The sequence below is a fragment of the Pongo abelii genome, chromosome 2, assembly GCF_028885655.2.
Source record: "Pongo abelii isolate AG06213 chromosome 2, NHGRI_mPonAbe1-v2.0_pri, whole genome shotgun sequence".
NCBI lineage: Eukaryota > Metazoa > Chordata > Mammalia > Primates > Hominidae > Pongo > Pongo abelii.
The window spans coordinates 104,107,179-104,132,920 of NC_085928.1; the positions used below are offsets into that span (position 1 = coordinate 104,107,179).

General features: G+C 56.4%; 3 protein-coding genes across 9 annotated transcripts; all 3 read left to right on the forward strand.

The window, feature by feature from the left end:
- The first annotated feature begins 59 nt into the window (after nt 1–59).
- On the forward strand, nt 60–11,130 carry RASSF1 (Ras association domain family member 1). 4 transcript variants are annotated; one of them, XM_024244806.3, is made up of 6 exons: nt 62–368; nt 2,907–3,013; nt 8,768–8,872; nt 9,066–9,363; nt 9,473–9,588; nt 10,195–11,130. In XM_024244806.3, exons 1-6 carry the CDS (start codon nt 119–121, stop codon nt 10,339–10,341), a joined length of 1,023 nt encoding a protein of 340 aa, XP_024100574.1. In that variant the 5' UTR covers nt 62–118; the 3' UTR covers nt 10,342–11,130. The 4 variants fall into 4 exon arrangements, with proteins under 4 accessions (XP_009237250.1, XP_024100574.1, XP_024100575.1 ...); XM_009238975.3 differs by lacking the exon at nt 2,907–3,013 and having other exon boundaries at nt 60–368; XM_024244807.3 differs by lacking the exon at nt 62–368 and having other exon boundaries at nt 2,907–3,746.
- Nucleotides 11,131–12,161: 1,031 nt separating this feature from the next.
- On the forward strand, nt 12,162–16,012 carry TUSC2 (tumor suppressor 2, mitochondrial calcium regulator). Of its 2 annotated transcripts, XM_002813718.6 has the most exons (3): nt 12,162–12,965; nt 14,441–14,561; nt 14,732–16,012. In XM_002813718.6, exons 1-3 carry the CDS (start codon nt 12,820–12,822, stop codon nt 14,795–14,797), a joined length of 333 nt encoding a protein of 110 aa, XP_002813764.1. In that variant the 5' UTR covers nt 12,162–12,819; the 3' UTR covers nt 14,798–16,012. The 2 variants fall into 2 exon arrangements, with proteins under 2 accessions (XP_002813764.1, XP_063578163.1); XM_063722093.1 differs by having other exon boundaries at nt 12,674–12,965; nt 14,441–16,012.
- A 2,159-nt stretch (nt 16,013–18,171) lies between these two features.
- Nucleotides 18,172–23,123, forward strand: HYAL2 (hyaluronidase 2). 3 transcript variants are annotated; one of them, XM_002813717.4, is made up of 4 exons: nt 18,172–18,268; nt 20,384–21,350; nt 21,874–21,963; nt 22,382–23,123. In XM_002813717.4, the coding sequence occupies exons 2-4, from the start codon at nt 20,430–20,432 to the stop codon at nt 22,790–22,792; spliced, it is 1,422 nt and encodes a 473-aa protein (XP_002813763.3). In that variant the 5' UTR covers nt 18,172–18,268; nt 20,384–20,429; the 3' UTR covers nt 22,793–23,123. The 3 variants fall into 3 exon arrangements, with proteins under 3 accessions (XP_002813763.3, XP_024100576.3, XP_009237256.3); XM_024244808.3 differs by lacking the exon at nt 18,172–18,268 and adding an exon at nt 19,145–19,554; XM_009238981.4 differs by lacking the exon at nt 18,172–18,268 and adding an exon at nt 19,699–20,037.
- The last annotated feature ends 2,619 nt before the right edge of the window (nt 23,124–25,742 follow it).

Sequence of the window (25,742 nt, forward strand, 5' to 3'; positions counted from 1 at the left end):
TTCCCGCCGCCCAGCCTGGATCCTGGGGGCGGTGCTGAAGTTGGGGCCCGCCCTGTGGCCCCGCCCGGCCCGCGCTTGCTAGCGCCCAAAGCCAGCGAAGCACGGGCCCGACCGGGCCATGTCGGGGGAGCCTGAGCTCATTGAGCTGCGGGAGCTGGCACCCGCCGGGCGTGCTGGGCAGGGCCGCACCCGGCTGGAGCGTGCCAACGCGCTGCGCATCGCGCGGGGCACCGCGTGCAACCCCACACGGCAGCTGGTCCCTGGCCGTGGCCACCGCTTCCAGCCCGCGGGGCCCGCCACGCACACGTGGTGCGACCTCTGTGGCGACTTCATCTGGGGCGTCGTGCGCAAAGGCCTGCAGTGCGCGCGTGAGTAGTGGCCCCGCGCGCCTGCGAGAGCGGAAGGGGCAGCCAAGGGGCAGCGCCGTCGCCGCGGGTCAAGTCGCGGCAGAGGGGGTCGGCGGGGAGAGCTCCCGAGGACTAGGTTACTTTCACCCTATCGCTGAAGAGTGCGCGAAAATGGTTTATCCCTTGTCGCACTCCACTCGTATCTGGGGCACAGATGAGCAGAGGTGGCTGCTTATATGTAAAAATACGCTGATTTCAGGTTTCTTATCTTTAAAATGCCTTGGCCCTTCTTGAGAAAGGGTTTGTGCCTACTGTCCTCGGAGTCCATCTTCCCAGGCTTGCCTCTTCTCAAACATTCATGACCCCCTCCAGAACCTTTGGGGTGAAGGGAAGTTACCACCTATGGGAGGGAGCCTGGAAAAAGTTAGAACCTTGGGTGGGCCCCCTGCAAGCAGGAGTTTTGCTGAGTCTTTATTTAGCAAACACCCTTTTCCGACCCAGTGAATCAGATGCTAAAATATGCAACACAGCCACACACCCAGGAGTCCTTCTGCACCCCTGGGAATTGCCAGCAAGCAAAGGTTGCTCTCCCCTGGGTAGACAACAGCTGGAATCACCAGGGGCGCTTTTACAGCCCTCCCCCGCCCTCTAGCCTGGATCTCACCTCACACCTGTTGAATCAACTGCTGGGAGTGGACCCTAAGCATCAGTAAATTTTAAAAACTCCCCAAATTATTGTAACATGGCGTCTGGGTTGAGCATCACTGCTGTGGCCTATTTAGGAACTTGTGGATGGATGGTGTCCCAGGTCTGTGTGTGCATGGAGACCCTCCCATCCGGTACAAGAGGACATCACAAATTCAGCTGGGGGGAGCACAAAGTTGTGACAGAATACAAAGAATGAACAAGGGGCTGAGCGCGGTGGCTCACGCCTGTAATCCCAGCACTTTGGAAGGCCGAGGCAGGTGGATCACCTGAGGTCAGGAGTTCAAGACCAGCCTGGCCAACATGGTGAAACCCCATCTCTACTAAAAAATAAAAAAAAATTAGCCGGGCGTGCTGGCGGGTGCCTGTAATCCCAGCTACTCGGGAGGCTTAGGTGGGAGAATTGCTTGAACCCAGGAGGCGGAGGTTGCAGTGAGCCGAGATCGCGCCACTGCCCTCCAGCCTTGGCGACAGGGTGAGACTCTGTCTCAAAAAAAAAAAAAAAAGAACAAGGCTGGGACATTGCAATGTTCTCAAAGAGATATAAAGTAGCCATGGAGATAAGAAGCAGGATGATTTGGGCATGTTTATCAGAGGTAGAGACAAGGGAGAAATCAAAGATAAGTTTGGGTTTTTGTCTCCAGTAACTGGGAGCATAGTGGCCATTTTTGCTGCAAAGAGGAAGCTGGGCAAGTGTAGCAGTGAGGTGGAAGAAAAGGGAATTAAATTTTGGCCATGTTCACTTGAAACGTCTTTTAGACATCCTAGTGAAGGTACTGGCACGGAGGATCTAGTCTGAGGGTTTAGGTCAGTGTTTCAGCCGTGGATCTGGGGCAGATGAGTGTAGACAGACCAGGCCAGCGATCAGGACTGAGCCCAGACTTCATCGTGAGATATGGAAGTTGAGTCAGAATCTGCAAAGGAGCTGAGCAGGAGCTGCAGGGGGGTAGGAGGAAAACTGGGAGAGTGTAGCCCCTGGGAATCAAAGGGAGCAAGCTTCAAATGATGCTGAGGGGGTGAGAATGGAGAATGGAACACTGGATTCCATTTGGTAGTACACAGATCGCTAAGGCCTCTGTCCCGGGCAGTTTCCTGGAGGGAGAGGCAAGCCTGGCTGGAGTGGGTAGAGGGGAGAGTGAAGGCGAAGGATTAGAGTGTGTAGAGACCAGTGTCTTGGTCTGAGGGGAGTAGAGACAGGTGACAACCAGAGGGCGGACGTAGGTTAAAGGTGTTTAGTTTTTCCTTCAAGTAAATGGGCAGATGTATTCCATATACGTTCCCAATGAAGGGCCGGGCGCGGTGGCTCACGCCTGTAGTCCCAGCACTTTGGGAGGCCGAGGCGGGTGGATCACCTGAGATCAGGAGTTTGAGACCAGCCTGGCTAACATGGTGAAACCCAGTCTCTACTAAAAATACAAAAATTAGCTGCGCGTGGTGGCGGGCGCCTGTAATCCTAGGTACTCAGGAGGCTGAGGCAGAAGAATCGCTTGAACCCAGGAGGCGGAGGTTGCAGTGAGCCGAAATCGCGCCATTGCACTCCAGCCTGGGTGACAAAAGCAAGACGCCGTTTTTTGTTGTTGTTTTTTTAATTGCCAAGGAGGAAAGGGGAAGTTCTGCGCTAGGCGATGGAGATCCAACTGTTGAGCAGGCCTCTGCCTGTGGCCTTCCGGCCGCTTTCTAGACGCCCAGGGTGGCCAACATTAGAGTCCGCATAGCAGTGTGAGGTAACCCACTGAGATAGGTCGGGCCTGCGGAGCCTGGCGGGCAGCTGCCCTCTCCCTGGGGCTTCCCTTCAATCTCCGGGACATTTCCCGACCTGGGGCGCCTCCGCCTCACGGCCAGGCCTCTCTGCAGATTGCAAGTTCACCTGCCACTACCGCTGCCGCGCGCTCGTCTGCCTGGACTGTTGCGGGCCCCGGGACCTGGGCTGGGAACCCGCGGTGGAGCGGGACACGAACGTGGTGAGCGCGGGGCCGAGGGCGTATGGGAAGGGCGAGGATGGGCAGGCCACAGCGCAGGCATTCTCGAGGGCTGCCTGGGTGCCGCGCGCAAGGAGCGTTCTAATTGCCGATTTCCCGGCGGCAGAGAGAGGCTAATTCTGCGCGGGGTCTGGGAGGGGAGCCTGGATTGCCGGCTCCACAAGGACTCCACCGGCTGCAAGCGGCCCCGGGCCCAGGCTGACCCCGGCTCCGCGCACGCGCACTTCCCGCACCTTCCCGCCCTCGCCTCCGGCCAGAGGCCACTCTTGTGCGCTTGCGCGGACCCTGGCACCCGCCCCCGTTCCCTGTGGTAGGTGGGGTCTGTGAGTGGAGCTGCCGGAGCGATGAGGTCATTCCTGGGGGCGAAGCGTGCGTGTCCCCGCCCCGGCGTTCCTGCCCCAATGAGACAAGAGCTAGATCCCGGCGATCTACGTTTCAGTCTTAACGGTTGCGGCGCGGCTCTGGCCCGGGCGCACGCGCACACTGACACGCGTACACGCACGCACGCTACCGGGGCGGTGGTTGGCGGCTACGGACGCGCGGGACTGGGGGACGGGCGGGTACGGCTATGGGCGAGGCGGAGACGCCTTCTTTCGAAATGACCTGGAGCAGCACGACGAGCAGCGGCTACTGCAGCCAAGAGGACTCGGACTCGGAGCTCGAGCAGTACTTCACCGCGCGAACCTCGCTAGCGCGCAGGCCGCGCCGGGACCAGGTGGGAGCCAGGGGGTGCCGGCGGGGGTGGAGGGGGGGGCGGTCGCTGGAGCTCCGCCCTCCCCGGTCCGTTGCCGCGTCCTGGGTCGGTGGGCAGCCCCACCCTCCCGGCTACGTGGCTCCCTGCGGGTCCTGGCCGGGGGCCTGCCCGCGGAACCGTGTGTAAGACCTCGATTCCACCGCCTAGATGCTGGGTGCCGGAGCCCCCTTGGTTTCTGTCACAGACAGGTTGAACAAGGAAAAAGCAGCTGTGTGGCTTGTGGTAGACCTGAGCCGGGCATTATCCAGCTATGACTAAAGCCGACCGAGCAGTCTGGACTAGCACCTCGATTTCCGCGTTCGAATTCTCCTGCTCCCTCCTTGGGGAGACTAGGGGAGGATGTGGAGAGGGAGGAGTCCTCGCCAGGAATTGAGAAGTATGTTTAGGAAAACTGAGGCAGAGAAAGATCCTGCTCCTCCATCTGCACTCCTGTATGGAGCCAGCTGAGCCCTCACCTCTTCCCTGTTCTGGCCTGTCACCAGCTGCTGGAATGTGGAAGATTCTGATCCCTTCCTCTAGGGTGGATCTGGAGAAAGATTTGGGAATGGATAGGAAAGAAGTCTTGTTTTGGACCATAAGCATTCAGGAGCACTTTTTACCCACAAGAAGGGGGAAGGCTAGATTATAAAATGCCTAAAGAGGTGGAAGGAGATCCAGCTTACTAACCCAGGACTGTAAGGTGTCTCGGAACCTCCTAGGTATCCCCATTATTAGAAAACTCTGTGCCAGATGCCATTGGTGTGACCACCAGGCTCAGAGAACCAGGCCCAGGCACCAGGAAAAAGAAACAGGGACTGTGAAGCTCAGTATGCCTGGCAGCAATGGGGTGGAAATCCTTATTTAAGTAAAGAAAGTGGAGTTGTGAGTGATGCTTCAGATAAAATTTTACAAAATTCCTTACAAAAGGGGTGGTGCTGAGCACCCCAAAATCTTAGCCCAGAGCTTGGGTGCGAGGGTTGAGTTGAGTGTAGACCCCTGGGGTTGTCTTCACGTCAGTCAGTCCTGAGCCATTTTCCACTGTGGAAAGGTGGGAAAACCACAAGACACTAACCATGTGAAAAGGAGGGCTAGCCACGGAGGTGCACACCTGTAATCCAAGCTACTTGGGAGGGCGAGGCAGGAGGATCGCTTGAACCTAGGAGGCAGAGGTTGCAGTGAGCCAAGATCGTGCCACTGCACTCCAGCCTGAGTGACAGAGTGACACTCTGTCTCAAAAATAGAAAAGGAAGCCAAGTACGGTAGCTCACACCTCTAATGCCAATGCTTTGGGAGGCCAAGGCAGGCGGATCATTTGCAGTCAGGAATTAGAGGCCAGCCTGGCAAACATGGTGAAACCCTATCTCTACTAAACATACAAAAATTAGCCGGGCATGGTGGTGTGTGACTGTAGTCCCAGCTACTTGGGAGACTGAATCACTTCAACCGGGAGGCAGAGGTTGCAGTGAGCCAAGATCGTGCCACTGCACTCCAACTTGGGTGACAGGGTAAGACTGTCTCAAAAAAAAGAAGGCTGGGCTTGGTGGCTCATGCCTGTAATCTCAGCATTTTGGGAGGCCAAGGCAGGCAGATCACTTGAGGCCAAGAGTTCGAGACCAGCCAGGCCAACATAGCAAAACCCTGTCTCTACCGAAAATACAAAAAAATTAGCTGGCCATGGTGGTGTGTGCCTGTAATCCCAGCTACTGGGGAGGCTGAGGCAGGAGAATCACTTGAACCCAGAAGACAGAGGTTGCAGTGAGTTGAGACTGGGCCACTGCACTCCAGCCTGGATGAGAGAGCAAGACTCTGTCTCAAAAACAAAAACAAAAGAAAGAATAGGAGGCTGAGAAGTCCCAAGTTATATGTAAAAAAAAAAAAAAAAAAAAAAAAAAAAACATCAGTTTTAGGCCGGGCACAGTGGCTCACACCTTTAATCCCAGCACTGTGGGAAGCTGAGGCGGGTGGATCATGAGGTCAGGAGTTCAAGACCAGCCTGGCCAAAATGGTGAAACCCCATCTCGACTAAAAATAGAAAAAATTAGCCAGTTGTGGCGGCAGGCACCTGTAATCCCAGCTACTTGGGAGACTGAAGCAGAGAATTGCTTGAACCCAGGAGGCAGAGATTGCAATGAGCCAAGATCGCACCACTGCACTCCAGCCTGGACGACAGAGCAAGACTCCGTCTCAAAAAAAAAAACCATCAGTTTTTATGGACAGTGGTAGAGTGGAGGGTGGGTCCCTATGGTGCAGAAGGGAAATTCCATGGTCCTGCTGTGCATCCGACTGGGATGGCTGTTGAAATCCTCTTCCAGCAGGCAGCTTTGGAAACAGAAAAAGAAACTCTTCCTCGTTTAGAATTGTGGAAGGGCTGTGCAGTGCCTCTAGTCCAAGTCTATTGTTTTCTGAGTGAAGATAGGGAGGTTCATCTCCAGAAGGGAAGGGCCTGGAAATGAGGTCACTGCATCCCAGCCCAGGGCTCCTGGGTCATCCAGGAAGGGAAGAAGGAGCAAGCTTTCTCATTGTTAGGAGCTCAGAGCCATCACAAGAACAAGTTAGCACCATCCCTGTGCCCTCCCTGTTCTGCAAACAAAATGATCTTCCTTCTTGCCCTGGCACTAGAGTGTGTCTGGCATTTCTCCTGCCCCTAGTACTCCTCCCATCTGGATACTTCTTCCCGTTGGTGTACTGAACAAACACATCCACTGCTTATTCACAGCCTCCAACCCTCATTTTCAGGGCCCACACCATTTGTTTTTATTAACCCGACAAGGTTGCCCACTGTCCCCAATAAGGTTTGTGCTGGGGTGTTCACTCCAATGCTCTTCTCCATCCAGGAGACCTTTGGATACTTGCGGAAGAAAATGAGCTTAAGTTCCCACCCCTCCCCCTTTACCTTTTTCCTATAAGGCCCTGGCCTTAGTTCTCAGCCCCACATCCTTGCTGGCTGCAGAATAGCAGCGGGTTCTGGGTGAGGAGCATTCTGCTGAAAGGCTCCACCCTGCTCCCTCATCTGTCCTCTCCATTTGTCCCCATCAGATGGTTTAAGTGCTTAAGGGGACTCCAGGGCGGAGTCAGGGAGAACCCTGGCTCTCCTGGGCTGGGCACAAGATCATTCTACAGGAAACCTTGTGGGAATTCTTCTGGGACAAAATATTGGTCAGTGCTGAGCTTAGCTGTGTCTGTGACACTCCCATTCTAACTAGGGCCTATCTGACGTCAACAGGAAGTAAGGCTGATGCAATGGGGCCAAGGGAGTCTGGGAGAAGAAAGTCAGTTCAGAGCCCTGGCTGCCCTGTCCCACACTCCACCCTTCCGGCAAGAATCCAGTCCCTAGTTGAGGTGGGGAGTGAGTGGTGGAGTTAAAAATCTTTGGGTCAGGTACGATGGTTCACGCCTGTAATCCCAGCACTTTGGGAGGTGAAGGCAGGCGGATCACTTGAGGTCAGGAGTTCAAGACCAGCCTGGCCAACGTGGTGAAATCCCATCTCTACTAAAAATACAAAAATTAGCCGGGTGGTGTTGTGGCACCCGCCTGTAGTCCCAGCTACTCGGGAGTCTGAGGCAGGAGAATCGCTTGAACCCAGGAAGCAGAGCTTGCAGTGAGCCAAGATCCAGCCACTGCACTCCAGCCTGGGCTACAGAGTAAGGCTTCGTCTAAAAAAAAAAAAAAAAAATCTTTGGGCCAAATCTCCAGACAGCACGGGCAGGTGCAGAAACCCACCAGGAAGCTGCCTGTGTACCTCTGGCAGATTGGAGCCTGGCCTAAAGCTGCCTTTTATGCAGCTTGGGTCAAGGTTAAACATCATGTCACAGTGATTTTTCTCACTATGTATGAGACGTGGAGAACTGGCTCCAAGTACTACTCTGTCCACTGGTGGCTGGACTACTGATGTGCACCACTCTCTACTCCTCTCACCCTGCAGTGGGTCATGGCCCTGTGCTGGGGCAGAGGAGAAAAACGGACTGCCTTCTCCAGGACAAACCCTCACTCCAACTCAACTAGGGTGCTGTGATCAGAATGTGCAATTGAAGTGTGATTTTACTGTATTTTTTTTTTTTTTTTTTGAGACCGAGTTTCGCTCTTGTTGCCCAGGTTGGAGTGCAATGGCGTGATCTCAGTTCACTGCAACCTTCACCTCCCGAGTTCAAGCAATTCTCCTGCCTCAGCCTCCTAAGTAGCTGGGATTACAGGCATGTGCCACCACGCCTGGCTAATTTTGTATTTTTAGTAGAGACGGGGTTTCTCCATGTTGGTCAGGCTGGTCTCGAACTCCCGACCTCAGGTGATCCACCCGCCTTGGCCTCCCAAAGTGCTGGAATTACAGGCGTGAGCCAACGTGCCCAGCCTGTTTTTGTTTTTTGTTTTTTGAAGCAGGGTCTCACTCAGTTCCCCAGGCTGGAATGCAGTGACACGATTATAGCTCACTGTAGCTGCAATCTTCCGGGCTCAAACGATCCTCCCACTTCAGCCTCCTGAACAGTTGGGACTATAGGCACACCACCACACCTGGCTAATTTTTTTTCCTTTTTTTAGTAGAGATGAGGTCTTGCTATGTTGCCCAAGCTGGTCTCAAACTCCTGAGGATCAAGTGATCCTCCTACCTTAGCCTCCCAAAATGCTGGGATTGCAGATGTGAGCCACCACACTCAGCCTGATTTTACTTTAAATGAGAGTCCCTCTTCAGAGTCCCTCAGCTGTTCCTGGCCCCTGGCCATGCGCCTTCAGTTGCCCCTGCTTCTGTGGTATCCTTAAGGCTACATTCAGTGCAGAGGCCCTAGGCAGGCAGCAGAGAGAAGCCAAATGATTCTGTCTTTCCCTTATCCACCCATAGCATGCAGAACCAGGAGCAGTGGTGGGTTCAGGGTGGGCACCAGCTATGTATATGTACATCAGGGACGGGGGGCCAAAGGCAGTCAGTTTCCAAGGACTGCCCCAGAGGCCATTTTTCAGAGAAACCCTGGGTTCCTCAAGGGCCCTGTGTCCATGCTGGCCCATCTTGCAGGACGAGCCTGTGGAGTGGGAGACACCTGACCTTTCTCAAGCTGAGATTGAGCAGAAGATCAAGGAGTACAATGCCCAGATCAACAGCAACCTCTTCATGAGCTTGGTGAGTTGACTGCTCAGGAAGGGGGTGTGGGGAGGAGCAGGTACACAGCTATGTGCCTGATACTCAGAGGGTCACAACTGAGGTTATCTTGGGTGGGCGCAAGCAGTAATTTGTGCATACCCAGCCTAGCCCCAAGTAGACTGAAATCTCAACTGGAACCTACTATCAAGGTTTGGTTTCTCTATTTCTTTAGAACAAGGACGGTTCTTACACAGGCTTCATCAAGGTTCAGCTGAAGCTGGTGCGCCCTGTCTCTGTGCCCTCCAGCAAGAAGCCACCCTCCTTGCAGGATGCCCGGCGGGGCCCAGGACGGGGCACAAGTGTCAGGCGCCGCACTTCCTTTTACCTGCCCAAGGATGCTGTCAAGCACCTGCATGTGCTGTCACGCACAAGGGCACGTGAAGTCATTGAGGCCCTGCTGCGAAAGTTCTTGGTGGTGGATGACCCCCGCAAGTTTGCACTCTTTGAGCGGGCTGAGCGTCACGGCCAAGGTGGGCTTCCCACGCCACCCTGCCCTATGTGAGGGTATATACGCATGTACCTGTGCATGCAGGGGCTGAGCAGCTGGCCCTGTCTCTGATCATTACTTTCCCTTCACAGTGTACTTGCGGAAGCTGTTGGATGATGAGCAGCCCCTGCGGCTGCGGCTCCTGGCAGGGCCCAGTGACAAGGCCCTGAGCTTCGTCCTGAAGGAAAATGACTCTGGGGAGGTGAACGTGAGTACATAGTTCTTAGTTTCTTGATTGTCACTAGACAGGACTGATGGGCTGTAGCTACAGTAAGGCTTGGAGGAGGAATTGTGCTGGAGGACAAGCCCTGCAAAACAGTTCCAGGAGTGTATAGGCATTGTAACTAAAGCAAAGGCTTCCAGACCACTTATGCCAAAGCCTAGGGTTGTCCCAAGAAGCCAGGAAGAATTGTCTTGGTGCTTTGATCTTTCCTGGTGTGGAAAATCTTCTGGAGATGCAGGAGTCCATCTAATGACATGAGGAGGCCCCCTTCAGACTTTTTACCTGGAAGCTTTCTGGCTCCAAGGTATTAGGCCTGTGGAGTGGAATTAGACTCAGAATATGCCTGAACTGTCCACAGGCAATTGAGGAACATCTGATTTGGTTGCCTCAGTAAGGTGACCGTTTTGTAGGGCCCATCTTCCATACAAACTGCTGTCAGGGATCCTACCAGAGATCATTCAGCCAGGAGCCTGACATCAGAAAGCCCAGTCCTAGCCTGTGTGAACATGAGGTGCTAGTCTTCTCTGGGGAGGGTCTGCTGGCTTGGCCATCCCTTCTGCAGCCTGTACACTCCCCTTTCGCCCCTTGCAGTGGGACGCCTTCAGCATGCCTGAACTACATAACTTCCTGCGTATCCTGCAGCGGGAGGAGGAGGAGCACCTCCGCCAGATCCTGCAGAAGTACTCCTATTGCCGCCAGAAGATCCAAGAGGCCCTGCACGCCTGCCCCCTTGGGTGACCTCTTGTACCCCCAGGTGGAAGGCAGAGAGCAGGCAGCGCCAAGTGCGTGCCGTGTGAGTGTGACAGGGCCAGTGGGGCCTGTGGAATGAGTGTGCATGGAGGCCCTCCTGTGCTGGGGCATTGAGCCCAGAGAACAGTGAAGGAGCTTGCCCCCTGTGTCCACCTGTGGGTGTAGCCGGGTATGGCTCTGCACCCCTCTGCCCTCATTACTGGGCCTTGGTGGGCCAGGGCTGCCCTAAGAAGCTGCTCCAGGCCTGCAGCAGGAGTGGAGCAGACAGAAGTCTCCTCAATTTGTGTCTCAGAAGTGAGAATCTTGGAGATCCTACAAACAGAACAGGGTCATGTTTGCAGGGGTGAGGGCCCTCATCTATGGGGAAAGGTTTTGGATCTTGAATGTGGTCTCAGGATATCCTTATCAGAGCTAAGGGTGGGTACTCAGAATAAGGCAGGCATTGAGGAAGTCTTTGTTTCTCTCTACGTGCCAACTCCTCACACACCCTGAGGTCAGGGAGTGCTGGCTCACAGTACAGCATGTGCCTTAATGCCTCATATGAAGAGGATGTCCCTAGGCCAGGGTCTGTGTGAATGTGGGCACTGGCCCAGGTTCATACCTTATTTGCTAATCAAAGCCAGGGTCTCTCCCTCAGGTATTTTTCATGAAGTGTGTGAATGTATGTAATGTGTGGTGGCCTCAGCTGAATGCCTCCTGTGGGGAAAGGGGTTGGGGTGACAGTCATCATCAGGGCCTGGGGCCTGAGAGAATTGGCTGAATAAAGATTTAAAGATCCTCCTGCTGTTGGAATCTTTTATACATATAAAGTTTTTGTAGAGACGTGAGTCTCCCTGTGTTGCCCAGGATCCTCCCAACTTGGCCTCCCAAAGTGTTGGGATTACAGGTGTGAGCCACCCCGCCCAGCCTGGACTCTTGACTCTTTATTATAGGCGCAGAGCTGCAGTTGCCCTTCATGGTGCCAGAAGTTGCCAAGGGTGATGGACAGGTTCACAGGTGTCTTGCAAAGTCACCATGGACCAATTTGTGAAGAAGATGTAGCATGCATATATACTCGGTCATCACTCAGCTCCCTGGGGCTCAGGTTGTGGTGGAGACAAAAATGGACTGCAGTTAGAACTTAGGGAAACTGGCCGGGCATGGTGGCTCACACCTGTAATCCCAACACTTTGGTTGGGCTAGGTGGGCAGATCACTTGAGGCCGGGAGTTCGAGGCCAGCCTGGCCAGCATGGCAAAACCCCATCTCTACCAAAAATACAAAAAAAAATTTAGCTGGGCGTGGTGGCGGGCGCTTGTAGTCCCAGCTACTCAGAAGGCTGAGGCAGGAGAATCGCTTGAACCCGGCAGGCGGAGGTTGCAGTGAGTGGAGATCACACCACTGCACTCCGATAGAGCAAGACTCCATCTCAAAAAAAAGCCGGGCGCAGTGGCTCAGGCCTGTAATCCCAGCACTTTGGGAGGCCAAGGCGGGTGGATCACCTGACGTCGGGGGTTCAAGACCACCTGACCAACATGGTGAAACCCCATCTCTACTGGAAATACAAAAAAATTAGCCGGGCATGGTGGCGGATGCCTGTAATCCCAGGTACTCGGGAGGCTGAGGCAGGAGAATCTCTTGAACCCTGGAGGCAGAGGCTGCAGTGAGCCGAGATCGTGCCACTGCACATTATCCTGGGCGACGAGTGAAACTCCATCTCAAAAAAAAAAAAAAAACACGAGAAACCATCCCTTCAACACACACACACCACGCTCTGGGAGAAGGTGTGGCATAACCCCTTCCCAAATACAGAGCTGCCACCGTGGACCAGACACTGCTCGTGATACCGAGGGTATAGCTGTTAACAATTCTTGCTTTCATTAAGCATGGACTCTGCTGGGTTTGAACACTGAATTCGAAGTTCTTCAGAACTGAATGTAACTATGTGAATCTGGCCAGTTCCTTAATTTTCCTTCATCTTGGTTAGTTCACATAAGCGTGGCAATCGCAAAAATACAGCTGTGAAAATAGAAGCCAGATGGGCGGCCAGCGGTCTGGCCTTAGGCCCTGAAGTGCAGGTTTGAGGATTGGTGCTTGCGAAGGCCTGCTAGGCCGGAACTCAGGTGTTGGGGGACGTCAGAGCCACCAAATGCACCCAAAAGACCGGGAGGACTCACGGCTACCACTTTCCTCGGTGGGAGCTGTCCCAGCTGGTCAGACCGCGCTTGCTGGGACCTGGGATCTCGCAACGGATGCTGGGATGCCCAGCATCTAAGGGCGCCCATTGGTCCCGCCCCACGAGTTGAGCAACAGCCAATCAGAGGTTGCAGCGTGCGGAAGCGGAAGTGAGGTTTCCGTGGAGACAGCCGAGCCTGCGGAAGGCGGCGGCGGCGGCACCTGCGAGCAGCGGCTGGGGCAGGTTTTGGTGGTGCAGACTGCGCTGTGAGCAGAGCGGCCACGGGGACCGCCATGCGCCGGCGGCCGTAACATGGGCGCCAGCGGGTCCAAAGCTCGGGGCCTGTGGCCCTTCGCCTCGGCGGCCGGAGGCGGCGGCTCAGAGGCAGCAGGAGCTGAGCAAGCTTTGGTGCGGCCTCGGGGCCGAGCTGTGCCCCCCTTCGTATTCACGCGCCGCGGGTAAGGGCATGGGTTCCACCCTGACGGGGGGAACAGGCGGGCGGCCAGGCGTCCCGCGCCACGGGGGAACTTCCACCGCTGTACCCCACTACAGCCAAGCCAGGACGACCCCCATATTTTGAGCCTCATTGGAGCTAGGGGTAGAGAAAGCCGGGCAGTGGTCTCCTGGCGGCCTGGCCACTCTGAAAGTCTCCCTTGGGAAGAGCGGGCCTGAGGCTTGTCACTGGGTAGACCTTCCGCACGGTAAAGCTAAGCTAGGTCCTCCATAAGACCTCCATAAGATCTCTTCCTTTCATCCCTTCCGGCTTAGCCTGCATACTGAAGGCTCCTAGCCTCCCTTTCCCCCCCAATTATTCCAAGGGGATAATGATCCTCTGTTTAGGCTGCTTTTCCTGACAGTAGTAGGGCTGAACCTCTGAGGGTAGTGGCTGGGAAAGCAGGGATAGGCCCCAGTATTGGGGGTGAGGCTGAGGAAAAAAGACCCTCACCCAGTTATGTTCTCCAGATCCAGAGCGCTGACCTACCCACCCAACCCCCAGCCCAGTCTCCCAGAGGCCCGCACAAGAGTACCAGATTGGCTTAGCTCTAGTGGGCTCCTGGAGATGGGCGCTCCCTGTGCTAGAGATTTGGCTGTAGACACCAGGAAGACCCAACAGTGGCAATTCACCAGCCACCTGGGGTGTGGGGTCAGGGGAGACGCAGCCTTCATCCCTTTGGGCTTCTTCCTAGCTTAGGCTTCTGCTATTTCAGTCTTTGACACTGGGCCAGCAGCATCTTCTGGAGTGAGACCAACATGCCCAGGCCACCACCCTGCCCACTCTAGAAGTCCTGGGTGAAGGCAAAGGCCTGATATTAGAATGGCTGCCCTTGCTGAACAAATCAATGATGAGAACTGGCCTTGGTGGCTGCCTGGATGGTGTGCTCTGGTGTGGGCTCTCTTCTTGGGGGTCTGACATAGTAGCACTGCCCACCCATCACCTCACTTCCCACTTTCTTCTAGTAGACCCCAAACCCCAGGCAAAGGATTCTCCAGGCAGGCCAGGCACAGTGGCTTACGCCTGTAATCCTAACACTTTGGGAGATGAAGACGAGTGGATTGCCTGAGTTCAGGAGTTCGAGACCAGCCAGAGCAACATGGCAAAACCCCGTCTCTACTAAAACACAAAAAATTAGCAGGGTGTGGTGGTGCGTGCCTGTAGTCCCAGCTACTTGGGAGGCTGAGGCACGAGAATTGCTTGAACCCGGGAGGCAGAGGTTGCAGCGAGCTGAGATCGCGCCACTGCACCTCCAACCTGGGCAACAGAGTGAGATTCTGTCTCGAAAAATTTTTTTAAAAAAAGGATTCTCCAGGCATATTATCCTCTTTTCTTCCCACTTGGGGTTGGGAAGACCACAGACTTCCCTGTGACCTGTGACATTTGCCATGCCCAGGTGTGGGGCTTCAGCCCAGCCTGTTCCCTTCTCCCTCTACACAGCTCTATGTTCTATGATGAGGATGGGGATCTGGCTCACGAGTTCTATGAGGAGACAATCGTCACCAAGAACGGGCAGAAGCGGGCCAAGCTGAGGCGAGTGCATAAGAATCTGATTCCTCAGGTGAGGGGCTGGGCAGTGGTCACAGAGCCTACACTAAGCGTGTGGAGGTGGACCCAGATGGGATCTGTTGTCATGGTGGGGGCTTTTGCGGGGGGATCTGGGAGGAACAAGGAAGCTTCCTGAAGTAGAGGCCCTGAGCTGACCCTCACTAGCCTCTGTTTCCATGGCAGGGCATCGTGAAGCTGGATACCCCCCGCATCCACGTGGATTTCCCTGTGATCCTCTATGAGGTGTGACCCTGGGAGGTGGCAGACAGAAGCACCCCCTGCCCCAGCAAGAAACTCCCAGGCTCAATCAAGGTGTGGCTTCCATTGAGGAGCCCAGGCTGGGGCCACAACCCTGAATAAACTCCGTTGGCCCATAACCTTCAGCTGTGAGCGGGTCAGTCCCGCAGTATTGGTTGGGTGTTGGTTTGTGTGTGGACAAGAGGTGGTTGGTGGGTGGTGAAGGCTAATGTCAGAGTTAGCACCCCACTCTCCCAAGCCACCCCTGCAAGCAGCACAGCAGGGCATATACCAGTCAGGAATGCCCGTTACCTGGTTCCTTGCCTGGTCTGCTTTCTTCCAAGTTTGCCTGGGGCCTAGCCCTGCTAGAGGCTACAGCACTTTACAAGCAAGGTATGCCTTCTTCCAGCCCCTAGGCTGTGGGCACTGTATACAAGTAGGAACTTCCTTTCCTTCACTTCCCTTTTAACCCCTAGTCAGAGCATTTCAGCCGTTTGCTACCTCGATTCCTCCTGTGTTGGACAGAGGCTGGGGGCAGTGCCAGCCTGATTCTTCCGACCTACCTGCCATTTGTTCCCGCCTTCAGATGGATGGACAGTTTGCTGGCTATTGATAGGAGTGGGGACTGGGTGGGGGCTTCTCCCTCTACCCAGGGCTGGGCTGATCCCCCTACTGCAACTAACTGTTGCCCCCCCCACCCTGAACCCCCAGTTGAGGAGTTGAGAGGGTGCAGGCTGGGGTCAGGGTGCAGGCTGTGGATGCTTGTGCCTATGGGGAGTTACTCCAACCCACCTATTCTGTCTAATCCCCATGGCTTTGCACCAAATCCTCCACCCCTCCAATTGGGAGGGGACTGTTCACCACCTTGTGGTAAGGGACAACACCCTAAGGCTGGTGCCAGTAGTTATGAGTAGCCTACCACCCCCTCCCTTACAGTAACCCCCACCCCTTCAGGATCAGTCAAGGGAAAGTACTAGAACCCATGGGTAGGGAAAGAAAGGAGGGAAAAACCATAAAAGGAATACTTATAATGTGAAGGTTTGTAAATAGTCCATGATGATGTCGTGGCAGAGTCTGATTTCTATATAGAGGTGACTTTTTTTTTAAGTACTGCGCAAGCTCTGTGCTTCTAGAATGTGGGAAATGGCTTGGGGAGGATGGCCCCCAGCTTAGGAAGACTGTTGTGTTATTTGTTCAATTTCAATAAAATGATTTGTAGATCCTGCACGTGAGAGTGGCATCCTGTGGGGGCTCTGACACCCAGTGTCTAGACTACCACCTGGGTTCAATAGGTAGGCCTGGCACAGGACTCTGGCAGGCCCCCTATGACCAGCAAAGCCCAAGGGTAAGCCTGAGCCCAGCCTGTGGCCATCCCAGCTGTGGCCAGCAGGTGGCTGTGTGTTCACACAGACCTCACTGCAGGCCCCTTGCAGGGTGGGAGGGCACTCACTTATCTGTTGTGATCCATGTGGTGTTGACCCTTGGAATCAGAAGGCCCTGGGATACTTCACTAAGGATTGGCCCCACCTGCCTGACCTAAGGTGAGAGAGTGTGACCCAAGATAGTTCTGGAATATCTGTCTTAGCTGTAGCATTGCCAGCTGACCCTAAGTGGGGTCATGGCCTGACCCCCATGGACCTCAAAGGCCCAGCTTTAATGGACGGCAGCCAGATAGGTGTCCCCACGCCCTTGGCCTACTGCCAGGCTCAGCAACCCAAACTCATGTGCCTCCTCTGAGGCCTGCCTGTGGACACCATGGGAGAATGAGCTCAGGCTTCTGTTTCAGCAAGCAAGGCTCGGCCCACTAGTATTGCCCCTGCTCTCTGTTGCCCCCATCTTCTCATCACCTGCAGCCTGCCCACTGTGGTCATTCTGCCTGCACTTCTCAGGGGCTGCTATGAGGCAGATTCTCTGCTAGGCTTAGCCTTTGACTATCAGTCCAACTTCCAGTTAAAGAGGGGAGAGTTCAGGGACAGGCTTCTGAGTGTAGGGAGCTGGTCTGCCAGTCTTTCGGAGGTTTGAACTTGTCAAGGCTAGGGCAGGATCACCATATCCAGCCTGGACTTGCAGTTCTGTGGGGTGCCTCCCCATACCCCCCATAGGATGCCAAACATGAGGCCCTGTCATCCTCCATGGTCCCCCTCTACTGGCTGTTCAAGGCCCAGGGCTCTCCCATGCCAAATAGCATCCTATCTCCTACTACCACTGTCCCAGCCTGAGGGAACTCCCTGTGCTGGGCCTGCCCAGCTGACCCCAACGCTGGAAACAATGGGGGTCAGGCAACACTTCCCCACTCTCTCCCGCTGGGCTGTGCTCACTTCCTTCCTGCTGGCTGCCTGAGGAAGTGTCCCTGCCCTGGGACAGTCTGGCCTAGCCTTTGTTTCCCCGGGGGTCCCCACCCATGGAGCTTCCAAGGCTTCTGGCCCCTGTGAAGCCAGCACAGTGGTACAGGGACACTGCACCTTCCCCTACCATGTCTTGGACTCGTTAGTCCTCAGGGCCAGACTTCTGGGTATTCACCTACCCCTTACACAGCCTTCTGTTGGGGGAGAGGCTCCTGGGCATTGGGCCATTGGGTTGTTGAGGGGTTGGCTCTGGGTGATTTGAGGGTAGGTAGATTTGCACCCCTGGAGAGGTCTGCTGGAACCTTGCTGCAGTCCTCCCTAGGGCCAGCCACAGGAACACCCCTCCCAGAGGAGTATACCCTTTCCTCATCCATGTTGTAAGGAGCCCCCTACTCTGTATAGTGGACTCTGAAATCCATCCAGGATTGAACTCCAGCAGGAAAGCACTCTGCAGAACCCTCCCAGTCCGTCCCCTCCTCCCCAACCCACACAGTCACACTCACTAACACATTGTCCTGTCACATAGGATGCGGAAGCTCTCAGTGGAAAAAAATGGACTCAGCTACTGGAAGTCCCCACGACCCTCCCCCTAAGGCTAGTTCCCTTCTTGGGCACCTGCTCTGGGGGACCATCAGCTGAACGACCCCCAAGTATTTTGACTCCCAAAAGCACCACCACCTGACCCCATCCTCTCACACCCTACTGGATTTGAGGATGGGCCCCAATCCTAGGGAAGGAGTGAAGAGGTTCCCTAGTGTTGGAAGCTGTGGGTGTGGGGGAGATTGGCACCTGATCCTGAGCCCATAGCCTTCCTGTCACCTGGCGCAGCTGGCGGGGCCAGATCCTATTCGGGAAGGGTGGGGAGGGCAGCCAGCCAGCAGGGCATTCTGGAGGGAAACAGGGTCAAGGCGATCTCCTCCCCCGCGCCTGTTCCTGGCCCTTTCCTCTCAGGGGGCAGCAGGAAGTGAGGAGAAAGGGCTGGGATGGGAGGCGGGAGCGGATGGGAGGGAATGGGGTTTATCAAGTCCTCGGCGAGCTGCCCAACGGGCAGCAGCTGGCGCAAGTAGCCTAGCTGGAGAGGCTCACCCCAGGAAGGAGGGAGGCCGCCGACCTACTGGGCCGACGGACTCCCACACAGGTGAGCCCAGCGCAGACGCCTGGTCTGCACCCCCACAGATGCGCTCGCAGTAGCACTCCCTCCCTCTCCTGGCGCCCGGGAGGGTTAGGGGCTGGCGGCGCAGACGCGGGCCCTTTGCGGAGTTGAGTCTCGCACAGGGGAGCGGACCTAGGAAGAGCCGAGGTGCTTTCGCACGGGACTCGCCAGGGTCTAAGCCTGCCCCCCACCGGGAGAGGCCTGTGGAGCGTAGGGGGCGCTGGATACGGGATGGAGGCCGTGGGAGACCCCTCTTGCTGGCTTTCTCGGAGGTCCAGCCAGAAACTGCTGCAAGGAATGGGGGCCTTCTCGGGGTTGAGAGGGAACCGGGCTCCCAAAGGACCTCAGAGACTGGGCAGAAAAGGACGGGATCTCAGGGATGACTGTCCCGCCCTGATGCGAGTCAGGGAGAGGGGCGGCCAACCTCCTAGACCCCTCTGAGCTTCCCTGCCCCCAACCCTGCCGGCCACGCCGCGACCCAGAGCCGGGCTGCGAGGATAACGACTGCCTCGGCCCTTCTTGGGCCGGCTAAGAAGCGGTGCTTGGCCCCTTCCCTCAGTCTGGCAGGGGGCGGGGCCTCCCTTTAGACCGCGGACCAGAGAAGGGGGCCCCTGATTCGTGGGAGGCGGGGCATTACTGTCCAGGAGACCAGAGGTCGCCTCAGGTCAAAGTCCCTTTTTCCACACAAAGGGGCCCCACGGCTAGCGTCTACGTTAGGGGGTGCAGAGCCAGATCTGCTGCTGCCCCCTGCCAACCTCGGAGTACCACAGCACCTCCTGATGGCCGAACGGGGCAACGCCTCCTCCTATTCCCCCCGCCTTCCCCGTCCCCCTGCCTAGTCCCTCACAGTGTCTCTTTAAAGGGCTGGCGGCGCCGCGGAGCTGGGAGGACTGAACCACCGGCCTCGGGCTGCAGGGGGAACATTTCAGGCTGACTGGCGCTCGTGGCTGAGACTCCCAAAGAAAGCCCTGCTCAGAGGGGCATTAGGGTCCCAGATGAGCGGCCACGTCCCTCTGCAGAGGACCTGGGGCTCTTCGAGCCAAAACGCGGCACCGGCACCGAGAAAGGTGGAACACACCTTCCCGCCCCGTCCGCAAGTCCAGTCCCGGGCCCACCTCCGCACTGGAGTCTTAAAGGGCCAGCGTGCCTGGGGGGGCGGAGCCAGCAGAGGCGCTGAGCCGGGCCGCGCCTGGGCGAACGGCCGGAGCGGGCTGGGCTGGGCCCGGGATGGCGGTGGCCCTGGCGCGGGTCCCGGTGGCGCCCCGCGCGAGGTGAGGGCGGGCGGTGCAAACCTGGCGGCTCTCTCCCCTTGGGCTGGAGTCTGAATCCCCGGGGGTGCTCGCGGAGAGGCGTCCAGAAACCCCACCCCCACCCGACCGGGCGCAGGCCCCACGTGCGGGGCGGGGGCGGGGTCCCGCACAAAGACCCGGCGGAGCGCGCTCTAGCCCTGAGCGGCCGGGCGGGGGAGGCGGGCGCGCGCATTCCCGGTGACGGTGGAGGGAAGGGCCGGTCGGCCGACGCCGCCGTGGGAGGTCCGCTGCCCCTTTGTCCCCGCGGGTCCTCCTCCAAGCCGGGAGAGTGTCAGCGCTCGAGAGAAAGTCCGGACAGCCTCACTCTTCTGCCGGGCGAGTGTTACACGGATAGAAGCCTCGCGGCAGCGTTCCTTCCAGCTTCCTAGCCTCTTCACGAGCTGTTCCCTGCTTTACCCAAATGCTGTGGTTTCTCTGGATCAAGGGTTCTTCACGGTGTACAGGGTGGGCATCAGGGGTTCAGTGTTCTCTGAAACCATGTACTGGATGGTATGCAGGCATATATGTGACTCTGGTGAGCCCAAATTATCTAGTTCTTAGAAGGGTTACAGACCTAATAGAGATTTCTGCCGAGCCATAGGCTACCTGCTCCAGAAAAGAGCCCTGTGATTCTGGCAGTGAGTTCCCAGGGTGCCTTGTCTGCCCTGCAGTGGCCTGTGGTCTCTCAAACCTATTACAGCCATGAGCACAGTACCCCCACACAGCATGGGCTTTGGGAGCATAGATGGGCTTGAGGTGGGCACTTCCAGTATTCCCTAGACTGATTTGTTCTCCCCCACCCTTCTTCCAGTTCCTGAGCTGGTGCCAGGCAGGTGACACCTCCTGCAGCCCCCAGCATGCGGGCAGGCCCAGGCCCCACCGTTACACTGGCCCTGGTGCTGGCGGTGGCATGGGCCATGGAGCTCAAGCCCACAGCACCACCCATCTTCACTGGCCGGCCCTTTGTGGTAGCGTGGGACGTGCCCACACAGGACTGTGGCCCACGCCTCAAGGTGCCACTGGACCTGAATGCCTTTGATGTGCAGGCCTCACCTAATGAGGGTTTTGTGAACCAGAATATCACCATCTTCTACCGCGACCGTCTAGGCCTGTATCCACGCTTCGATTCCGCGGGAAGGTCTGTGCATGGTGGTGTGCCACAGAATGTCAGCCTCTGGGCACACCGGAAGATGCTGCAGAAACGTGTGGAGCACTACATTCGGACACAGGAGTCTGTGGGGCTGGCGGTCATCGACTGGGAGGACTGGCGACCTGTGTGGGTGCGCAACTGGCAGGACAAAGATGTGTACCGCCGGTCATCACGCCAGCTGGTGGCCAGTCGTCACCCTGACTGGCCTCCAGACCGCATAGTCAAACAGGCACAATATGAGTTTGAGTTCGCAGCACAGCAGTTCATGCTGGAGACACTGCGTTATGTCAAGGCAGTGCGGCCCCGGCACCTCTGGGGCTTCTACCTCTTTCCTGACTGCTACAATCATGATTATGTGCAGAACTGGGAGAGCTACACAGGCCGCTGCCCTGATGTTGAGGTGGCCCGCAATGACCAGCTGGCCTGGCTGTGGGCTGAAAGCACGGCCCTCTTCCCGTCTGTCTACCTGGACGAGACACTCGCTTCCTCCCGCCACGGCCGCAACTTTGTGAGCTTCCGTGTTCAGGAGGCCCTTCGTGTGGCTCGCACCCACCATGCCAACCATGCACTCCCAGTCTATGTCTTCACACGGCCCACCTATAGCCGCAGGCTCACGGGGCTTAGTGAGGTATGTGTCTCCAGTGCCTTGCCTTTTTCCTCCTTCCCTGAGGATCCACTGCACATTTGGGTTATCAGGGGCCACTATAGGACTATACCTGTAGTTTATTGGCTGCTCCACATCCCCTCAAATCATTCTGTCTGTAACCTGAAAGGGTGACATCATTATCCCCATTTTTCAGATGAGAACAATTGAGGCACAGCGATGCTGAGAAGTTTGCCAAAAGCTTCCCAGCAAATCCAGAGCAGAGCTGGGACTGGGGCCCAGGCCTTCTAACTTTAGAATCCATCCTGATAGCTGCACCTAGGCTCAAGTGTGCCCTTGGCTTGGGAAACTGAGGCCCAAAAGTGGGGTGGAAATGGACTTAAATGTTTAAAAAGGAAGCAAAACAGATGAGCCTCTGCCTGGAGGTGAAAGGGGGGTTGAGCTGGGAGTTCAGCAGGTTGAAACAGGCTGGGGCCTGCCCTCCCTGTCTGTTCCTGTCACCCTGTGGTCTCAGTCTTCCTCAGTGACCATCCCTTTTCCTGCATAGATGGACCTCATCTCTACCATTGGCGAGAGTGCGGCCCTGGGCGCAGCTGGTGTCATCCTCTGGGGCGATGCGGGGTACACCACAAGCACGGTAAGCGAGACCCAGCCTGCCAGAGCTCAGTCTATGGGACAGGCAGAGAGTTAGGGCCTTTGGCTACCAACCTCAGGTGGGCAGTCCTAGTCTGGTCCCCTTGTCTGTCTCCCACCCGAGGCATCCCTGGTGGCAACAGAGGAGGAGGTCACCCCCGCCCTGCTCTCAGGAAAGAGGAAATGCTGTCCTGAACAGCTGTTGAGTTCCGCCCTTCCCCATCTGCCCAACTGGGTTCCGGTCTCTGCCCCCACCCACTTCTCGGCAGGAGCAGGGACTGTGTGGCTCAGGTGTAGATTGAATGTATAAATGTGTGCAGTTAAAATAAGGTATAGTCATCACAGTGTGGACACAGTTTCCATCTGGGCCTGTGGGCTGAGGCAGCTGACCCTGACCTGTGGTCCTTGTCTTCTGCCTCCAGGAGACCTGCCAGTACCTCAAAGATTACCTGACACGGCTGCTGGTCCCCTACGTGGTCAATGTGTCCTGGGCCACCCAATATTGCAGCCGGGCCCAGTGCCATGGCCATGGGCGCTGTGTGCGCCGCAACCCCAGTGCCAGTACCTTCCTGCATCTCAGCACCAACAGCTTCCGCCTAGTGCCTGGCCGTGCACCTGGTGAACCCCAGCTGCGACCTGTGGGGGAGCTCAGCTGGGCCGACCTTGACCACCTGCAGACACACTTCCGCTGCCAGTGCTACTTGGGCTGGAGTGGTGAGCAATGCCAGTGGGACCATAGGCAGGCAGCTGGAGGTGCCAGCGAGGCCTGGGCTGGGTCCCACCTCACCAGTCTGCTGGCTCTGGCCGCCCTGGCCTTTACTTGGACCTTGTAGGGGTCTCCTGCCTAGCTGCCCAGCAAGCTGGCCTCTACCACAAGGGCTCTCTTAGGCATGTAGGACCCTGCAGGGGCTAGACAAACTGGAGTCTGGAGTGGGCAGAGCCCCCAGGAAGCCCAGGAGGGCATCCATACCAGCTCGCACCCCCCTGTTCTAAGGGGGAGGGGAAGTCCCCTGGGAGGCCCCTTCTCTCCCTGCCAGAGGGGAAGGAGGGTACAGCTGGGCTGGGGAGGACCTGACCCTACTCCCTTGCCCTGGATAGTTTATTATTATTATTTTGGGGTCTCTTTTGTAAATTAAACATAAAACGATTGCTTCTCTGCTTGGATTTTGCACCTGGGCTAGAGTGTATGTGACATTCCAGAATTTCCCATGGGGTTTGAGCTCAGCTCTGTCTCTATGAAACCCTCTGCTGGGGACTTCTCGTGTAAGATGTATTCACCAAGACTTCGGGGCCCAGAGCTGCCCACTCTGGAGCTGTTCTGCTGGGGCAGGAGCCACTGGGAGTGGAGGGACCCACATTCCATCCCAACACCAAGGATGTTGCTTTCTCCATATTGGTTGCAAGGGAGTCAGGCCCCGCCTTTTATGAGGGACAGGGCTCATTGTGTTTCTGCCACTTGCCCCTGTCCTCCCAGCTGGACCAGTGCCAGCCTCCTTGCCAACCCAGGGAGAAACATTTGATCTTCCCTGCTGTTCCCACAGGCAAGGGTGTCTCCTCCAGTCCCTGCTCCCAAGGGCAGTGGACACCAGCCACATACACCTCTCATCAGGGTCACAGCCCTCCCTCGGATCTGGTGGTGGGAGGTGGGCAGGGGATTGGGATCTGAATCATGAGGTTCAGTCCCTGTCCCATTCTGGAGATGCCTGATGGGGCTGGGAGGTGGCATCTTGGGCCTGGGAGCAGGAACATCTTCTAAGGTCTGCTCCGTCCTGGCTGTGGGAGAGTATGGCTAGTCTATGGCTGTCCCTGAGGAAAGAAGGAGCAGCTGGAGTTGTCAGACCAGCTCTGAGCTGCTTCACTAGCCCTGCCTCTGACGGGAGTGCATTCTGCCCCTCCCCTCAGCCAGCAGCCCCACACCTGGGGTCCCGCCCATGTCACCACGCAGTGCTGCTTCAGGAGGCTCTGGCTCTGGGGAGACAGACTCAAGAAGCTGTTGAGTGGCGAGGGCAGCCAGCAGCAGGGGAGCAGGGGTGGTGCCCTTGGAGATGCTTCCCACATTGGGTTCTGAAAGGTGAGGGCGGCAGCTCGATGCTCGGGAACAAATCCTGGGCAGAGGCTGGAGGAAGTTGGAGGGGGTGAAGGTGAACAGTTCAGGGCTGGGGTGTGGCTTAGGGGCTGCTGTGGGCAGAGGCAGGAGGGGCAGCCCTAGAGCAGCACCAGGCCTGACTTCACCTAATACTGACTTACTCATTCAGTAAACGCTGAGCACGCAGTGTGCCTGTGCTGGGCTAGGTGGTGGGGATGCATCCGTGATGCATCTGTGAACCACACCAACAAAGACCCCCGTCCTTGTGGGAGTGACAAAATGGAGGTAGATGCACACTAGATGCAAAGACCGAGATGCCAGATGGGAGAAACAAGCCCGGCCAAGCCAGTGCCAACCCAGGCTGTAAAGATATTCTTTCCTCACCTCTTTTGCCGGTGATGGGTAGAGAATGGAGAGGAGAGAGTGAGGTGGTAGCACTGGAAAGGTGACGTGGTAAATTCACGCAGTGAAAGAGGAGGTGGACACAGAAGTGGAGGGGTCCCAGGTGCTCATGGCCATGGTGGGGGGAGGCCAGGCTGGAGAGAAGATTCAGGTGTTGGTCAATAAAATGATGGGCCGGGTGCGGTGGCTCACCCCTGTAATCCCAGCACTTTGGGAGGCCGAGGCAGGTGGATCATTTGAGGCCAGGAGTTTGAGACCAGCCTGGCAAACATGCTGAAACCCCATCTCTACTAAAAATACAAAAATTAGCTGGGCATCCGGGCCTGGTGGCTCACGCCTCTAATCCCAGCACTTTGGGAGGCTGAGGCGGACAGATCACAAGGTCAGGAATTAGAGACCAGCCTGACCAACGTGGTGAACCCCATCTCTACTGAAAATAAAAAATTAGCCGGGTATGGTGGTGCCTGCTTGTAATCCCAGCTATTCAGAAGGCTGAGGCAGGAGAATCGCTTGAACCCGGGAGGTGGAGGTTGCAGTGGGCCAAGATCACGCCACTGCACTCCAGCCTGGGCGACAGAGCGAGACTCTGTCTCAAAAAAAAAAAAAGAAAAAATTAGCTGGGTTTGGTGGTGCGCACCTGTAGTCCTAGCTGCTTGGGCAGCTGAAACACAAGAATCACTTTACCCCAGGAGGTTGCAGTGAGCGGAGAATGGGCCACTGAACTCCAGCCTGGGTGACAGAGCAAGACTCTGTCTCAAAAAAACAGTTGCCACAATAAGATGATGGCACTCAGCAAAAGGAAAGGAGAAAGGAGCTGTGGCCTGTCCTCCGTACCTGTGACTTCCTGCACCTGTGACCTCCTCCACACAGATGTGACCCACGCATACCTCTGAGCTACCCCACCCACACCCAACACACAGAGGTGATCTAGACCACACCACTGTGACCTTTCCCACCTAGCTATGACTCCTGCATACCTGTAACCCCTCCCATGTGTGACCCCATACATCTGTTACCTGTAACCCCTCCCATGTGTGACCCCATACATCTGTTACCTGTAACCCCTCCCATGTGTGACCCCATACATCTGTTACCTGTAACCCCTCCCATGTGTGACCGCATACATCTGTTACCTGTAACCCCTCCCATGTGTGGCCCCATACAGCTGTTACCTTCTCCAAATAACTGACTCCTCCGCAACTGTGACCTCTCCTGCATAGCTGTGACCAGTACCCATCGAGCTGTGACCCCCTCCATATAAACCTTTATGAACCTCACATTTCTTACGCTGGAGG

Coding starts and splice junctions, on each gene's coding strand:
- TUSC2 (XM_063722093.1), top strand. CDS start 12,820: ATGGGCGCCAGCGGGTCCAAAGCTCGGGGCCTGTGGCCCTTCGCCTCG. Junction 12,966..14,440: donor TTCGTATTCACGCGCCGCGG/GTAAGGGCATGG, acceptor CCCTCTACACAG/CTCTATGTTCTATGATGAGG.
- HYAL2 (XM_002813717.4), top strand. CDS start 20,430: ATGCGGGCAGGCCCAGGCCCCACCGTTACACTGGCCCTGGTGCTGGCG. Junction 21,351..21,873: donor GGCTCACGGGGCTTAGTGAG/GTATGTGTCTCC, acceptor TTTCCTGCATAG/ATGGACCTCATCTCTACCAT. Junction 21,964..22,381: donor CGGGGTACACCACAAGCACG/GTAAGCGAGACC, acceptor TTCTGCCTCCAG/GAGACCTGCCAGTACCTCAA.
- RASSF1 (XM_024244806.3), top strand. CDS start 119: ATGTCGGGGGAGCCTGAGCTCATTGAGCTGCGGGAGCTGGCACCCGCC. Junction 369..2,906: donor CAAAGGCCTGCAGTGCGCGC/GTGAGTAGTGGC, acceptor GCCTCTCTGCAG/ATTGCAAGTTCACCTGCCAC. Junction 9,364..9,472: donor GGCTGAGCGTCACGGCCAAG/GTGGGCTTCCCA, acceptor TTCCCTTCACAG/TGTACTTGCGGAAGCTGTTG.